General features: G+C 50.8%; 1 protein-coding gene across 1 annotated transcript in view; it reads left to right on the top strand.

Annotated features, from left to right (window-relative positions):
• LOC306929268 (poly(rC)-binding protein 4-like) overlaps positions 1-18,843 on the top strand; it is a gene marked incomplete at its 5' end in the record, with an annotated part of 82,462 nt that overhangs the window by 50,163 nt on the left and 13,456 nt on the right. The window contains one exon of the mRNA XM_079509710.1: positions 10,495-10,664. Within this exon, the coding sequence (XP_079365836.1) occupies positions 10,495-10,664 (170 nt within the window). The remainder of the gene's footprint in view (positions 1-10,494; positions 10,665-18,843) is intronic.

Here is an 18,843-nt window from a genome sequence, read left to right as displayed (position 1 = left end):
GAAATGTTACTTAAGTACAGTACTTATACCTTCCACCACTGCTCCACTCAGCTATATCATCCTCTCCCGTTATCCTCCAATTCCTCTCCTCTCCCCTCCTCCATTCTCCTCTCCTCTCCTCTAGTATTCTCCTCTGTAGTATTATCCTCTCCTCAACCCCGTCCTCTGCTCTCTATTCCGGTCGCCTCTCCTCTCCAGCTTCAAACAGATTGTACAGATTGTATAGCCAGCAGTCATTACATAAAGGCTCTCACGGGGGGGACAGTCATTACATAAAGGCGCTCAGGGGGGGGGGGGGGGGGGGGGGGGACAGCACGCTGCATGTTTCCTGCATGATGACCTTGCATCTCAGACAACTTTTAAGCCAAACGAGGAAAATAAACAGTGTCCCGTCTCCATTGACTCTCATGCACCGTCCCGTCTCCATTGACTCTCATGCACCGTCCCGTCTCCATTGACTCTCATGCACCGTCCCGTCTCCATTGACTCTCATGCACCGATACATTTCCAACGCTCTGCGTCACATCCAGGCCACCGAGCAGCGATATAAGGTTTTTAAAAGGACACACAGGCAATGGGAGAGGGTTATATTTCCTGCGTCTTTTGGGACATGGGACACGAGAGGTCGTTTACGAGACCATAAGGGAGGTCAAACAATGGTTAAAGGTTCTTTTTCACACAAATAGCCCTGAGCTGGCTGCTGTCAGCTGGCACTTTGTCTTATGCCTCTACTGTTATATAGTTACCCAGAACACACACACACACACACACACACACACACGCACACGCACACGCACACACAGTCACACATGCATGCACAGCCGTGTGAGCATATGAGGTCATGTACCACTGCCCACTCGACTCACCTCTATCCACAAACGTATGCCTGGTGGCATACACACGCGCGCACTGCGCATGCACGCACATGCGTGCACACACACACACACACACACACACACACACACACACACACACACACACACACACACACACACACTGCTCTTAAATTATCAGTTGCAGCTCCATGAATAGCCGTGAACAGCACTCTGTCTGCATTCACACTGTACTGGTAGATGACATGCAGTGACAGGAATGTTTGTGGCGCACTCTGAAATCCTCAGCATTCATTTAACTCTGAGGGCCCTACAGTATGTTATTTCCAGGTCTTGGACGCAATTAAGTAATAAAGCCACCATAAAGACTTAAGACTCACCATCATATTAAGCTCCTGGGGGAGTGTTTATTTGTTAATTAAAGGTGGCCTTACACTAGCTGATTTTTTTCAATCTGAAATCTGATAGCACCACACACTACAGGATAATCTGATAGCACCACACACTACAGGATAATCTGATAGCACCACACACTACAGGATAATCGGAGCGGGGCAGAGCAAATATCAAACATTCTTGATGTTGATTGCTTTGAGCGGTCGGGCACCCCCTGAGCATCAAAAATGCCCGATTATCGGCTAGTGTAAGGCCACCTTAAGGGTGCTATCCGGTATCTGCTGTTTTACACCTTGACACCTAGACTCAGCGCATAGCGCTAAGACGTCCTCAGGACCACATAGCGCTAAGACGTCCTCAGGACCACGTAGCGCTAAGACGTCCTCAGGACCACGTAGCGCTAAGACGTCCTCAGGACCACGTAGCGCTAAGACGTCCTCAGGACCACGTAGCGCTAAGACGTCCTCAGGACCACGTAGCGCTAAGACGTCCTCAGGACCACGTAGCGCTAAGACGTCCTCAGGACCACGTAGCGCTAAGACGTCCTCTGGACCACGTAGCGCTAAGACGTCCTCAGGACCACGTAGCGCTAAGACGTCCTCAGGACCACGTAGCGCTAAGACGTCCTCAGGACCACATAGCGCTAAGACGTCCTCAGGACCACATAGCGCTAAGACGTCCTCAGGACCACATAGCGCTAAGACGTCCTCAGGACCACGTAGCGCTAAGACGTCCTCAGGACCACATAGCGCTAAGACGTCCTCAGGACCACGTAGCGCTAAGACGTCCTCAGGACCACATAGCGCTAAGACGTCCTCAGGACCACATAGCGCTAAGACGTCCTCAGGACCACGTAGCGCTAAGACGTCCTCAGGACCACATAGCGCTAAGACGTCCTCAGGACCACGTAGCGCTAAGACGTCCTCAGGACCACGTAGCGCTAAGACGTCCTCAGGACCACATAGCGCTAAGACGTCCTCAGGACCACATAGCGCTAAGACGTCCTCAGGACCACGTAGCGCTAAGACACGTCCTCAGGACCACGTAGCGCTAAGACGTCCTCAGGACCACGTAGCGCTAAGACGTCCTCAGGACCACGTAGCGCTAAGACGTCCTCAAGACCACGTAGCGCTAAGACGTCCTCAGGACCACGTAGCGCTAAGACGTCCTCAGGACCACGTAGCGCTAAGACGTCCTCAGGACCACGTAGCGCTAAGACGTCCTCTGGACCACGTAGCGCTAAGACGTCCTCAGGACCACGTAGCGCTAAGACGTCCTCAGGACCACGTAGCGCTAAGACGTCCTCAGGACCACATAGCGCTAAGACGTCCTCAGGACCACATAGCGCTAAGACGTCCTCAGGACCACATAGCGCTAAGACGTCCTCAGGACCACGTAGCGCTAAGACGTCCTCAGGACCACATAGCGCTAAGACGTCCTCAGGACCACGTAGCGCTAAGACGTCCTCAGGACCACATAGCGCTAAGACGTCCTCAGGACCACATAGCGCTAAGACGTCCTCAGGACCACGTAGCGCTAAGACGTCCTCAGGACCACATAGCGCTAAGACGTCCTCAGGACCACGTAGCGCTAAGACGTCCTCAGGACCACGTAGCGCTAAGACGTCCTCAGGACCACATAGCGCTAAGACGTCCTCAGGACCACATAGCGCTAAGACGTCCTCAGGACCACGTAGCGCTAAGACACGTCCTCAGGACCACGTAGCGCTAAGACGTCCTCAGGACCACGTAGCGCTAAGACGTCCTCAGGACCACGTAGCGCTAAGACGTCCTCAAGACCACGTAGCGCTAAGACGTCCTCAGGACCACGTAGCGCTAAGACGTCCTCAGGACCACGTAGCGCTAAGACGTCCTCAGGACCACATAGCGCTAAGACGTCCTCAGGACCACATAGCGCTAAGACGTCCTCAGGACCACGTAGCGCTAAGACGTCCTCAGGACCACGTAGCGCTAAGACGTCCTCAGGACCACATAGCGCTAAGACGTCCTCAGGACCACGTAGCGCTAAGACGTCCTCAGGACCACGTAGCGCTAAGACGTCCTCAGGACCACGTAGCGCTAAGACGTCCTCAGGACCACGTAGCGCTAAGACGTCCTCAGGACCACGTAGCGCTAAGACGTCCTCAGGACCACATAGCGCTAAGACGTCCTCAGGACCACGTAGCGCTAAGACGTCCTCAGGACCACGTAGCGCTAAGACGTCCTCAGGACCACGTAGCGCTAAGACGTCCTCAGGACCACGTAGCGCTAAGACGTCCTCAGGACCACGTAGCGCTAAGACGTCCTCAGGACCACGTAGCGCTAAGACGTCCTCAGGACCACGTAGCGCTAAGACGTCCTCAGGACCACGTAGCGCTAAGACGTCCTCAGGACCACGTAGCGCTAAGACGTCCTCAGGACCACGTAGCGCTAAGACGTCCTCAGGACCACGTAGCGCTAAGACGTCCTCAGGACCACGTAGCGCTAAGACGTCCTCAGGACCACGTAGCGCTAAGACGTCCTCAGGACCACGTAGCGCTAAGACGTCCTCAGGACCACGTAGCGCTAAGACGTCCTCAGGACCACGTAGCGCTAAGACGTCCTCAGGACCACGTAGCGCTAAGACGTCCTCAGGACCACGTAGCGCTAAGACGTCCTCAGGACCACGTAGCGCTAAGACGTCCTCAGGACCACGTAGCGCTAAGACGTCCTCAGGACCACGTAGCGCTAAGACGTCCTCAGGACCACGTAGCGCTAAGACGTCCTCAGGACCACGTAGCGCTAAGACGTCCTCAGGACCACGTAGCGCTAAGACGTCCTCAGGACCACGTAGCGCTAAGACGTCCTCAGGACCACGTAGCGCTAAGACGTCCTCAGGACCACGTAGCGCTAAGACGTCCTCAGGACCACGTAGCGCTAAGACGTCCTCAAGACCACGTAGCGCTAAGACGTCCTCAGGACCACATAGCGCTAAGACGTCCTCAGGACCACTTAGCGCTAAGACGTCCTCAGGACCACGTAGCGCTAAGACGTCCTCAAGACCACGTAGCGCTAAGACGTCCTCAGGACCACGTAGCGCTAAGACGTCCTCAGGACCACGTAGCGCTAAGACGTCCTCAGGACCACGTAGCGCTAAGACGTCCTCAGGACCACGTAGCGCTAAGACGTCCTCAGGACCACGTAGCGCTAAGACGTCCTCAGGACCACGTAGCGCTAAGACGTCCTCAAGACCACATAGCGCTAAGACGTCCTCAGGACCACTTAGCGCTAAGACGTCTTCAGGACCACGTCTTAAGTGCAAAACATTGTTTTTTGGGTTGTAGGACATGGACGTTTAAAGGGATAGCTCACCCCCTTTCAATAACTCATCCCATGGAGATGTGTTTTTTCTTTCTTTTTTTTGTTTCCTCAATACTTTGATGACAAGCAGTGATTCCATATGCTATGGACTATGGAGACACAAAGGAGACTCCATAGGGAACCACTGTTATAAGCCATACTTCTCAAGTTAAACATATCTGATCTACAAGTTCACAACGCATTGCAGCCTGACACATTGTGAACTTGGAGATCAGATATGTTCAGAGAAACTCGCGGCAGCGGATCATGGGTAGAGTTGCCGGATGGCAACCACAAGGTTGCCAGTTCGAACCCGGGCTCCTGATGTGCTGGTTGGTGCCTTGCATGGTTTCCGCCGCCATCAGTGTATGAATGTGTGTGTGAATGGGTGAATGTAATGCACAATCTATGTAAAGCGCCTTGGATAAAGGCGCTATATAAATGCACCATTTACCAAACTCAAGCTCTTGCAGATATGAAATGGGACATGAACCTGTGCGCATTTTGTAAATGTGTTTCCAAATATCCACTGTGAAGAATCATTTTCTCTCTCTCTCTCTCTCTCTCTCTCTCTCTCTCTCTCTCTCTCTCTCTCTCTCTCTCTCTCTCTCTCTCTCTCTCTCTCTCTCTCTCTCGCTCTCTCTCTCTCTCTCAGTGCCACTGAATCATTTTTAAGTATAGAGATAAATAATGCACGATGGTATCCTGACATGGGAGAATATGGAAGCATTGCCACTTAGGAAAAAGAGAGACGTTGTTGTTATTTTGACTTTCATATTTGAGGAAAACAGAAGAAAAAAATCAGTTGTCTTGCCAACCATTTTCTAGTCCAACAACGAATGCCAGCATTCACTCAGGCATTCTGTGGGAGCGAATGGAGGGCTGCTGGGACCAGCTCTGGAATACAAGGAGCTAGCTTCCAGTGATCTTTGTTACATTGTTGTACTTTTACTCCTCTACATTTTTTAAAACACTACAGCCCTGGGCGCCTGCTGGCCTAGTGGTCCAGGCGCATGCCACATATAGGCTTTGGCCTGACAGTGTGTTGCGTGTTCGAGTCCCGTTCATGACGACCTTTGCTGCATGTCTTTCCCCTTCTCTCCCTCGTTCCTGTCTATCTTCACTTGATATTATTAATAAAGGCAGAAAAGCCCAAATCAAATCTTAGATAAAATAACCACTACAGCCCTATATACATGTCTCTACCACTTTGTCTGTTCCTCTCAGGTTTTTATAGGTACCATTGCCTGAAAGGTACCTTTGGGAGCCACACCCCTGATGGGTGGGGTTTAGCCTTATAAGGTGTTTTTTTTCACCCACTGTGTAATACAGTAAATGGACAGTAGGTGGCAGTAGCACAGAGGCCAGAGCAACTATACATTCCAGCTTGCAAATTGAAATGTAACCAAATAATTTGCACTGCATTTTTAGGGATTTATACAGTTTGAGTGGCGATTTGTAGTAGTCGATCTAAGCTCACAATGCATCGCGATGCATTTTGAATTCCCGACTTTTACTTACTTGTTAACAAAGTATTTCTAGTATTCTAGTATTGATACTTTTACTTAAGTATAACAGTTGTGTACTTTTCCCACCAAATATGGACATTGAGACTGAGAGGATGAGGATCAGCATTCCCCTGCACTCCTCTGACCCCTGTCTCCAGACCCACACGCACGCACACACACACACACACACACACACACACACACACACACACACACACACACACACACACACACACACACACACACACACACACACACACACACACACACACATCAACACATCTGAGGCCCCATCTGTCAGCCATTTCCTGGCATGGACACCCTCATCCCTGACTGAATATTTTCTTTGATAGGAGGAATTGACTCCCATATTGATGAGAATTGCCCGAGGCAATAAGGTGCAGTTGGATGTGTGAAGATTTTTGATAGATCATTTAGGATCGTCTAAGCCCGAGGTACGTGGGGCTTGTCATCTTTTAGACGAGAGGACGATGCCAACCGGATCGGCTTCAGAGAAAAGTTATTCTACAGTCGCCCACGCAAAGACTTTAGAGCAGTAGCAGAACTTTTCAGGTCGAGAGACCTGAAAGAAGAGGTTAGACATTTCCCCAAACTAGTGAAGATAACAGATCTACAAGCGCAGAGTGACGCGGCCACCGCCGCGGCCACCGCCGCGAGCTCCAGCCCTGCTAGCCACATCAGAGAAGCACACACACACGTTCCAAGCCCCACCCTCGTCTAAAGCCCAGGCGTCTCATTCGCTACGACAAACGACTGTCCACTTGGCCGGAATGCATGCCAGACGTGTCCCGAGGCGGAGGAACCCTCTGAGTCACGTTAACACTCAAATAGACCTGGCCACTGTTCCGCCCACGGCATCTGTGCTCGCCCCCCCCCCCCTAGTGAAGAGGCCCCTCCCGGTTTCACTCTTCACTAAATATCTTCGCCAAAAATAGCGGACCTAAGAGCCAACAATGCACAGCAATGCGGCCCGTTGTGAGCTTGTGGATCTGCTATTTCGAGCAAATGTTTGCCACGGAATGCGGGTAATGGCCATGTATAGCTGACCACACCCATGCTTACCGGTATACCAATGTTTAATATCATCAAGTACTGAGTAACAACCAGTTTGTTTGGTTTACTTTTGGAGATATTCCTGTTTGGTTTTCTGTCTACTACATACTGTATACTCCACATTACAGAACCCCTCACTACCATCACACACACACACACACACACACACACACACACACACACACACACACACACACACACACACTTGCGCGCACGTGTGCGTGCGAGAGAACGGTGGTGACGCAAGTCCACACATATGCTGTACAAATCCTGAGGCATGCACACAAATACACACACAAAGGACACAGACTCACACACAGGTACACATCCAGACACATCCATGCACGTACACACACAAGTGCATAATGCATGTACGCACGCATACACAAATACACACAAAGTCCTTCCAGTCTGTGGAAGGAGGATGAGTCGATAGTTCAGCACCTGTTGCCATTCCACACACACACACACACACACACACACACACACACACACACACACACACACACACACACACACACACACACACACACACACACACCATGCTGACATACAGTACAGTCAGTGATTGATTGGCAGATAGGCGTAGGTTGTGTGTCTAAAACGTTTGATTGAAGTTTTAATTTATCCAGAAAACGTAGCCATGAATCAGCCAATAATAATCAGCCTATAATAATCCTGTCCCACATGTTGGCCTTGAATTGTTTCATAGATGCCTCCCTGGTCTCCATTGTCCCCATTGTCCCCATTGTCCCCACACGTCCCACAGCTAAAGCTAGTTGTCCCTAGTCTCCTGATACTCACACATGCACTGTTTGTCACCCTGGAGCTGCCGTTCATACAGAACCCAGCGCTAGTCTGTTAGCATCGCTGGGTAGCAGCGCTAGTCCGTTAGCTTGTGCGCCCCATCGCTGGGTAGCAGATCACCAGTGGGCCGTTCATACAGAACCCAGCGCTAGTCCGTTAGCTTGTGCGCCCCATCGCTGGGTAGCAGATCACCAGTGGGCCGTTCATACAGAACCCAGCGCTAGTCCGTTAGCTTGTGCGCCCCATCGCTGGGTAGCAGATCACCAGTGGGCCGTTCATACAGAACCCAGCGCTAATCCGTTAGCTTGTGCGCCCCATCGCTGGGTAGCAGATCCCCAGTGGGCCGTTCATACAGAACCCAGCGCTAGTCCGTTAGCTTGTGCGCCCCATCGCTGGGTAGCAGATCCCCAGTGGGCCGTTCATACAGAACCCAGCGCTAGTCCGTTAGCTTGTGCGCCCCATCGCTGGGTAGCAGATCCCCAGTGGGCCGTTCATACAGAACCCAGCGCTAGTCCGTTAGCTTGTGCGCCCCATCGCTGGGTAGCAGATCCCCAGTGGGCCGTTCATACAGAACCCAGCGCTAGTCCGTTAGCTTGTGCGCCCCATCGCTGGGTAGCAGATCACCAGTGGGCCGTTCATACAGAACCCAGCGCTAGTCCGTTAGCTTGTGCGCCCCATCGCTGGGTAGCAGATCACCAGTGGTATAAAATTACTCTGTTACAAGTAAAAGTAAGTCTGGAATTCAAAATGTTCCGGAGTAAAAGTTGAAATGAAATGAAATGAAATTAAATTAAATCTATATTTACCCAGGGTATCTGGGCTAAGCTCAAGAAGTTCAAAGGGTCAAAATGTATGATACTCATTATGCAGAATGTCCTGTTTCAATTTTGCAAATGTATAAAGATCTTTCAAAAATAGCAGATCTACAAGCTCACAATGAGCTTGTAGATCGGCTAATTTGAAATTAAGTGGTTAATGTTGGCTATGTTTTGTAAATATAATTAAAATCTACAAAGTAACTAGTAACTAAAGTTTTCAAATAAAGATATACATAGTAAATTTGGATCCGAGATGTAGTGGAGTAGAAGTAAAAGTATTGGCCCAGGCGGTGGCGTAACCGTCTGGGCACCCGACTGGTAATCCAGTCGCAGTGTGCCGCGGGTTCGACTCCCGAGCCCGACACGGCCTTTACTGCATGTCTTCCCCCATCTCTCTCCCGTTTCCTGTCAGCCTACTGTCTTTCCCTTCAAAAACCAATAAAAGGCGTAAGCCGCAAAAAAATATCTTTAAAAAAAAAAAAAAAGAAGTAAAAGTATTGATAATTAGAAATCCAGCATCAAGTCAAAGTAACTCAAAATGTAACTTAAGTACAGTACTTCCGTAAATACACTTAGTTACTTTGGCTGGTGGAGATGGACAGATGATCAGCCGACAAGAAGAGGCTGGTGGAGATGGACAGATGATCAGCCGACAAGAAGAGGCTGGTGGAGATGGACAGATGATCAGCCGACAAGAAGAGGCTGGTGGAGATGGACAGATGATCAGCCGACAAGAAGAGGCTGGTGGAGATGGACAGATGATCAGCCGACAAGAAGAGGCTGGTGGAGATGGACAGATGATCAGCTGACAAGAAGAGGCTGGTGGAGATGGACAGATGATCAGCCGACAAGAAGAGGCTGGTGGAGATGGACAGATGATCAGCCGACAAGAAGAGGCTGGTGGAGATGGACAGATGATCAGCTGACAAGAAGAGGCTGGTGGAGATGGACAGATGATCAGCCGACAAGGGAAACAGGCTGGTGGAGATGGACAGATGATCAGCCGACAAGGGAAACAGGCTGGTGGAGATGGACAGATGATCAGCCGACAAGGGAAACAGGCTGGTGGAGATGGACAGATGATCAGCCGACAAGGGAAACAGGCTGGTGGAGATGGACAGATGATCAGCCGACAAGGGAAACAGGCTGGTGGAGATGGACAGATGATCAGCCGACAAGGGAAACAGGCTGGTGGAGATGGACAGATGATCAGCCGACAAGAGAAACAAACAGTTTTGGCAGAGAAGACACTGTAGATGTCGAGGTGGTTGTTATTCCCAACCAAGCAGCCAGTGTTGGCTTGTAGGTTTATGATCCGTCTGCTGTGATGCACAAAGTTTTTTATACTTGACTTTCCTTGGAAGTGCTTGGAGTTGGAAGTGCTTTTTTTATTGTCCATTTTTCTTTTTGTTCACTGTCACTGTTGACCTCTCTACTACTCTCTCTCTCTCTCTCTCTCTCTCTCTCTCTCTCTCTCTCTCTCTCTCTCTCTCTCTCTCACCCTCTCACCAGTCTCTGCGTTTCTATTTCTGTCTTTCTCTATTGCTCCTCTCTCTCTATATACCGGTATAGAGAGAGGAGCAATAGAGAAAGACAGAAATAGAAATTGCATTGAGGGTTATTATCCCTCAATGCTTCTCTCTGTGCACGCCCATATACCTGTATGCTTTATCACTTTCCTTTCTCTCTCTCCTCCTGCTTTTTTTTACTCGCCCCATAGCTGATCGGATCCATCATTGGACGCCAGGGCACCAAGATAAATGAGATCCGGCAGGTGTCAGGTGCCCAGATAAAGATTGGCAGCCAGATAGACAGCACCAGTGACCGCCACGTTACCATCACTGGCACGCCCATTGCCATCAACCTGGCACAGTACCTAATGACTTCATGGTAAGTATCAAAACAGATTACAAGTGTAAATCAATTCCCTTTGGTTGGATGGACGGATGGACTAATACAGTACAAGTTGTCTAAACCAGGGGTTCTCAACGTTTTTGGCCCCCGGAAATGCTTTGGCAATGTCTCGGGACCCCCGCCCTGCCCCCCTCCCGACCCCCAATATAAATTGACTGCTACAATAACCTTAATAATAGAGACAATACACCATAAATAAATACTGAAACCAGATATAATCATTAGGGAAGGTGTATGCATGTACTATGTGTACTATATGTAAACTCTTCATTTCCATTTTCCAGCCATTCAGTTGCAAAAAAAAAAAAGGGTTTTGTTTTTGTTTTTTTTATATAATTTGGGGACCCCCCCCAAAATAATTTGGCGACCCCCCGAGGGGTCGCGACCCACGGGTTGAGAACCCCTGGTCTAAATTACCCATATTTCACCATCATTGACTATACAGTAAGTTACCTATGATATTATAGCCTTAAAATAATGATGCCACGTAACTTATCAAAGCTTAATACAAATGTGCACAATAGTATACAGCAATAACTGTGACATTCTTTCACCATGAAAAGCACATCATTAAGTAACTATTGGCTCAGTAGCTTCAAATGTTCTGATTGATTAGTGTCCAAAAGGTTTCATATACTCTAAACTACCCAGTTACTCAGCTATATAGCATTAAACTAGTACTATTGAAACCAGCAAGAAGTACTTACATGTCTATTTATTAGAATTTCAGAATTAAATTGACACTCTTTGGCAGAATTGAGCAGCCAATTTCGGGGTTCAAAAGGCAGCTTCGAGCACATTACTGACATTCACCTGTATGATGTTGGCATATTGTAATACAAATGGAACCACTTTTCAGACGGCCACTTCTACCTTCTGCCAGCCGGAACGAGTACATTCTGATTTATACTCAACTGCACGACAGTGCTCCGCACCAACAATAGCCACATAGAACATGCTCACAATGCATTGCATAATAAATGAGGGCTTACACATCAAAGAATAAAGCTCACATGACATAACACATTTGATGGTACCTAAATAGAAAAGTAGGCAATGTACCTGGGCTGCAAACTGCTTTATGTCTGCCCGAAAGGCCTCACTCAGGGAAATAAAAGAACTGAAGGACGTTGAGTAGTAACAAGCGGTGACCGTTCATTTCAAAATCATTTATTTTCACGGATCTAAATAGATATTCAGCTTTGCGTCAATTGTTTAGGCCGGGGATAGCTCTGGTCCATAGCTCTAATGCCGTTGCCTTTAGAGCTATGTTACCGGTGACTTCCGGGGCTCGCAGCATAAATGCAGACCAGCCTCTCATCTTTAGCGTAAATAAAAAGAACGTTTTTGCTTCTCAACAATACAAAGGCGGGTTGTGTCATTAGAAAGCCTACTTTCCTTAGTGGAAGCACTCTGAGCCCCCCCACCACATGTATAAACGGTACTTTTTGGCCAGAAAGGGATTTAATTTCATCGGAGGAAAAATATTCTGTATGAGGGTTTTCTCTTGGCAATATCGGTAGAGGGCGCAGTGGAGTAAGTAAGGGATAATATCTGGCTAGGTGGTCATTGTCGGGAGATTATTCACCGATAGGGAGTTTAACCACCGAGGCGAAGCCGAGGTGGTTACACTCCCTGAAGGTGAAAACTAAAAGTATTTATTTTTTCGGTGGAAAAATAATCCCTTTTTGGCCAAAAGGTACCTTTTATACGTGTGGTGGGGGGCTCAGAGTGCTTCCTTGGGTGGATGACGGGGTACTAGCAATGACCAATGTAACACTGGCTGTGAGATTATGGTAATTTGGGGATGCATAAATACGTTACTCTGCCATTTATCTCTCACTGCCCGTCTCATTACCAAGCGCTGCGTTGAAAGGTCAGTGCAAAAGGGAGGTCGAAGTTCAATTTCTTGGACCTGTTAGCTGTACATCAATGGTTCTCAAAGCCGGGTCCGTGGACCCCCATGGGTCCTTGGAGGGGGTGGTTAGGGTCCACTGGGTCCCCAGCGAATTTAGTTAATGTAGCATTGAAATAAGTTTAACCACTTTAATCCTATATACACCAGCTATTTGATGATCTACATACAAGCTCACAACGCGATGCGAGCCCTTGTTAGCTTGTAGATCTGCTACATCTAAATTCAAACATGTTAACATCTTGTAGGCGGGGGTCCGTGGCCAAATACATAATTCATTTCGGGGGTCCTTGACATAAAAAAAGGGGAAAAAAAGAAGAAAAAAACCCCATTTGAGAAGCACTTCTGTACATCACTGAGGGGTAGGAGATACAGTGAGACGATCTCCACATACTGTACATCACTGAGGGGTAGGAGATACAGTGAGACGATCTCCACATACTGTACATCACTGAGGGGTAGGAGATACAGTGAGACGATCTCCACATACTGTACATCACTGAGGGGTAGGAGATACAGTGAGACGATCTCCACATACTGTACATCACTGAGGGGTAGGAGATACAGTGAGACGATCTCCACATACTGTACATCACTGAGGGGTAGGAGATACAGTGAGACGATCTCCACATACTGTACATCACTGAGGGGTAGGAGATACAGTGAGACGATCTCCACATACTGTAGGAAAACAATGGCTCTGGCAGTGCTGAGGGACACAGTGAGGGACACAGTGAGGGCCACAGTGCTGAGGGACACGGTGCTGAGAGACACAGTGCTGAGGGACACAGTGCTGAGGGACACAGTGCTGAGGGACACAGTGCTGAGGGACACAGTGCTGAGGGACACAGTGAGGGACACAGTGAGGGACACAGTGAGGGACACAGTGAGGGACACAGTGCTGAGGGACACAGTGCTGAGGGACACAGGGCTGAGGGACACAGTGCTGAGGGACACAGTGCTGAGGGACACAGTGAGGGACACAGTGCTGAGGGACACAGTGCTGAGGGACACAGTGAGGGACACAGTGCTGAGGGACACAGTGCTGAGGGACACAGTGAGGGACACAGTGCTGAGGGACACAGTGCTGAGGGACACAGTGCTGAGGGACACTGTGCTGAGGGACACAGTGCTGAGGGACACAGTGCTGAGGGACACAGTGAGGGACACAGTGCTGAGGGGACACAGTGAGGGACACAGTGCTGAGGGACACAGTGAGGGACACAGTGCTGAGGGGACACAGTGAGGGACACAGTGCTGAGGGACACAGTGAGGGACACAGTGCTGAGGGACACAGTGCTGAGGGACACAGTGCTGAGGGACACTGTGCTGAGGGACACAGTGCTGAGGGACACAGTGCTGAGGGACACAGTGAGGGACACAGTGAGGGACACAGTGCTGAGGGACACAGTGAGGGACACAGTGCTGAGGGACACAGTGCTGAGGGACACAGTGAGGGACACAGTGCTGAGGGACACAGTGCTGAGGGACACAGTGAGGGACACAGTGCTGAGGGACACAGTGAGGGACACAGTGCTGAGGGACACAGTGCTGAGGGACACAGTGAGGGACACAGTGCTGAGGGACACAGTGCTGAGGGACACAGTGCTGAGGGACACAGGGCTGAGGGACACAGTGCTGAGGGACACAGTGCTGAGGGACACAGTGAGGGACACAGTGCTGAGGGACACAGTGAGGGACACAGTGCTGAGGGACACAGTGAGGGACACAGTGCTGAGGGACACAGTGAGGGACACAGTGCTGAGGGACACAGTGAGGGACACAGTGCTGAGGGACACAGTGAGGGACACAGTGCTGAGGGACACAGTGAGGGACACAGTGCTGAGGGACACAGTGAGGGACACAGTGCTGAGGGACACAGTGAGGGACACAGTGCTGAGGGACACAGTGCTGAGGGACACAGTGCTGAGGGACACAGTGCTGAGGGACACAGTGCTGAGGGACACAGTGAGGGACACAGTGCTGAGGGACACAGTGCTGAGGGACACAGTGAGGGACACAGTGCTGAGGGACACAGTGCTGAGGGACACAGTGCTGAGGGACACAGTGCTGAGGGACACAGTGCTGAGGGACACAGTGAGGGACACAGTGAGACGATCTCCACATACTGTAGGAAAACAATGGCTCTGGCAGTGCTGAGGGACACAGTGAGGGACACAGTGAGGGCCACAGTGCTGAGGGACACGGTGCTGAGAGACACAGTGCTGAGGGACACAGTGCTGAGGGACACAGTGCTGAGGGACACAGTGCTGAGGGACACAGTGCTGAGGGACACAGTGAGGGACACAGTGAGGGACACAGTGAGGGACACAGTGAGGGACACAGTGCTGAGGGACACAGTGCTGAGGGACACAGGGCTGAGGGACACAGTGCTGAGGGACACAGTGCTGAGGGACACAGTGCTGAGGGACACAGTGAGGGACACAGTGCTGAGGGACACAGTGAGGGACACAGTGCTGAGGGACACAGTGCTGAGGGACACAGTGCTGAGGGACACTGTGCTGAGGGACACAGTGCTGAGGGACACAGTGCTGAGGGACACAGTGAGGGACACAGTGCTGAGGGGACACAGTGAGGGACACAGTGCTGAGGGACACAGTGAGGGACACAGTGCTGAGGGGACACAGTGAGGGACACAGTGCTGAGGGACACAGTGAGGGACACAGTGCTGAGGGACACAGTGCTGAGGGACACAGTGCTGAGGGACACTGTGCTGAGGGACACAGTGCTGAGGGACACAGTGCTGAGGGACACAGTGAGGGACACAGTGAGGGACACAGTGCTGAGGGACACAGTGAGGGACACAGTGCTGAGGGACACAGTGCTGAGGGACACAGTGAGGGACACAGTGCTGAGGGACACAGTGCTGAGGGACACAGTGAGGGACACAGTGCTGAGGGACACAGTGAGGGACACAGTGCTGAGGGACACAGTGCTGAGGGACACAGTGAGGGACACAGTGCTGAGGGACACAGTGCTGAGGGACACAGTGCTGAGGGACACAGGGCTGAGGGACACAGTGCTGAGGGACACAGTGAGGGACACAGTGCTGAGGGACACAGTGCTGAGGGACACAGTGCTGAGGGACACAGTGCTGAGGGACACAGTGAGGGACACAGTGCTGAGGGACACAGTGAGGGACACAGTGCTGAGGGACACAGTGCTGAGGGACACAGTGCTGAGGGACACAGTGAGGGACACAGTGCTGAGGGACACAGTGAGGGACACAGTGCTGAGGGACACAGTGCTGAGGGACACAGTGAGGGACACAGTGAGGGACACGGTGCTGAGGGACACAGTGCTGAGGGACACAGTGCTGAGGGACACAGTGCTGAGGGACACAGTGCTGAGGGACACAGTGCTGAGGGACACAGTGCTGAGGGACACAGTGCTGAGGGACACAGTGAGGGACACAGTGCTGAGGGACACAGTGAGGGACACAGTGCTGAGGGACACAGTGCTGAGGGACACAGTGCTGAGGGACACAGTGAGGGACACAGTGCTGAGGGACACAGTGAGGGACACAGTGCTGAGGGACACAGTGCTGAGGGACACAGTGAGGGACACAGTGAGGGACACGGTGCTGAGGGACACAGTGAGGGACACAGTGCTGAGGGACACAGTGAGGGACACAGTGCTGAGGGACACAGTGAGGGACACAGTGAGGGACACAGTGCTGAGAGACACAGTGCTGAGGGACACAGTGCTGAGGGACACAGTGCTGAGGGACACAGTGAGGGACACAGTGCTGAGGGACACAGTGAGGGACACAGTGCTGAGGGACACAGTGCTGAGGGACACAGTGCTGAGGGACACAGTGCTGAGGGACACAGTGCTGAGGGGACACAGTGCTGAGGGACACAGTGCTGAGGGACACAGTGAGGGACACAGTGCTGAGGGACACAGTGCTGAGGGACACAGTGAGGGACACAGTGCTGAGGGACACAGTGAGGGACACAGTGCTGAGGGACACAGTGCTGAGGGGACACAGTGAGGGACACAGTGCTGAGGGACACAGTGAGGGACACAGTGCTGAGGGACACAGTGCTGAGGGGACACAGTGAGGGACACAGTGCTGAGGGACACAGTGAGGGACACAGTGCTGAGGGACACAGTGAGGGACACAGTGCTGAGGGACACAGTGCTGAGGGACACAGTGAGGGACACAGTGCTGAGGGACACAGTGCTGAGGGACACAGTGAGGGACACAGTGCTGAGGGACACAGTGCTGAGGGACACAGTGAGGGACACAGTGCTGAGGGACACAGTGCTGAGGGACACAGTGCTGAGGGACACAGTGAGGGACACAGTGCTGAGGGACACAGTGAGGGACACAGTGCTGAGGGACACAGTGAGGGACACAGTGAGGGACACAGTGCTGAGAGACACAGTGCTGAGGGACACAGTGCTGAGGGACACAGTGCTGAGGGACACAGTGAGGGACACAGTGCTGAGGGACACAGTGAGGGACACAGTGCTGAGGGACACAGTGCTGAGGGACACAGTGCTGAGGGACACAGTGCTGAGGGACACAGTGCTGAGGGGACACAGTGCTGAGGGACACAGTGCTGAGGGACACAGTGCTGAGGGACACAGTGAGGGACACAGTGCTGAGGGACACAGTGCTGAGGGACACAGTGAGGGACACAGTGCTGAGGGACACTCGTCAAGGGAACTTCAAACTAAACTGTTGTTTTGCTGAAGCAAGAGGGCAGCAGTTACACTAGTAGTAGTATTCCAATGCGTAGAAAATGCTCCTTGGCTGAAATACAATTACGATTATTAAAAGATCAAATATTCAGCTTTTCATTTTAGGTCGATACTCAGGAGTGCAAGTTTATCTCCTCTTGCCATTTTAATCATCTTCTTTATGTGAGCAATAATATGCGAGGTATGGAAGCCAGCCACAGAGTTTTATAACTAAACGCCATGAATATGCAAAGTCACGATTTGACTTGGGATGAAATTGATATTTTACGTACCACCAATTGTTACAGGCATAGAATCTCTCTCTCTCTCTCTCTCGCTCACACACACACACACACACACACACACACACACACACACACACACACACACACACACACACACACACACACACACGTACGCACGCACGCACGCACATTATACAGCAAGGCTTGTTCACATACAGTATATTACATAAAAAACATACAGTATGCATACAAACAATTACATACATTGGCAGACATACACGCAAACATACAGTACAGGTAGTCCAGGTAGTCATACACATGCACATGTGCGTGCGTGCGTGCGTGCGTGCGTGCGTGCGTGCGTGCGTGCGTGCGTGCGCGTGTCAGCGTCTGAAAGGAAATGAATGATCCAGTAGGTCAGCTGTATTCATAGGTAAATGTCAGAGCAGAAGGTGACACCGTGTCGCTGACATATCCATGACAAATACCTCTACCTCCATTACTGTTTTAATCAGCTGACAGACAGAGCAGACAGAGCAGAAGGTGACACCGTGTCGCTGACATATCCATGACAAATACCTCTACCTCCATCACTGTTTTACAATTTACAATTTAGGCATTTAGCAGACGCTCTTAATCCAGAGCGACTTACATTAAGCAAAAACAAAAAGCATGGCATACATCACATGTATAAAAAGTAGTTATCATGAATCATGCGTAAACTAAGAACGTAACAGTGGAGTATCTATGTAAACTATACATACTATACTATGTAATATATTATACATGTGTACTATAAAGTGCTATGACTACATAAAGTGCAATTCTAGAGCTGTCTACATAACAAGCTATAAGTCTGTTTAAAATACTATCTAAGTCTACATAATGTGCTATCTAAGGGGCTAGGCTAGGGCAAGTGCTACGGGCCATGGTGGAGTCTGAAGAGGTGGGTTTTCAGACTACGGCGGAAGATTGGGAGTGAGGCTGCAGTTCTGACTGCAATGGGAAGTGCATTCCATAGTTTTGGAGCCAGAAGGGAGAAGAGTTTGGGACGTGTGGAGCGTTGTCCCGGCGTTTTTAGTGAAGGTACCTCCAGCTTCCCTGCGTTGGCTGATCTGAGTGAGCGGGAGGGTTTGTAGGGTACGATCATACTTGTGAGATATGGGGGGGCCATGCCTTTGGTTGCTTTGAATGCCAGCATCAGAGTTTTGTATTCTGTGCGGGCAGCGACCGGGAGCCAATGGAGCGAGCGGAGAAGGGGGGAGACGTGTGAGAATTTTGGCTG

Source organism: Electrona antarctica (genome assembly GCF_951216825.1).
Source record: "Electrona antarctica genome assembly, chromosome: 9".
Classification (NCBI taxonomy): Eukaryota; Metazoa; Chordata; class Actinopteri; order Myctophiformes; family Myctophidae; genus Electrona; species Electrona antarctica.
This window is presented reverse-complemented; position numbering and strand designations above follow the sequence as displayed.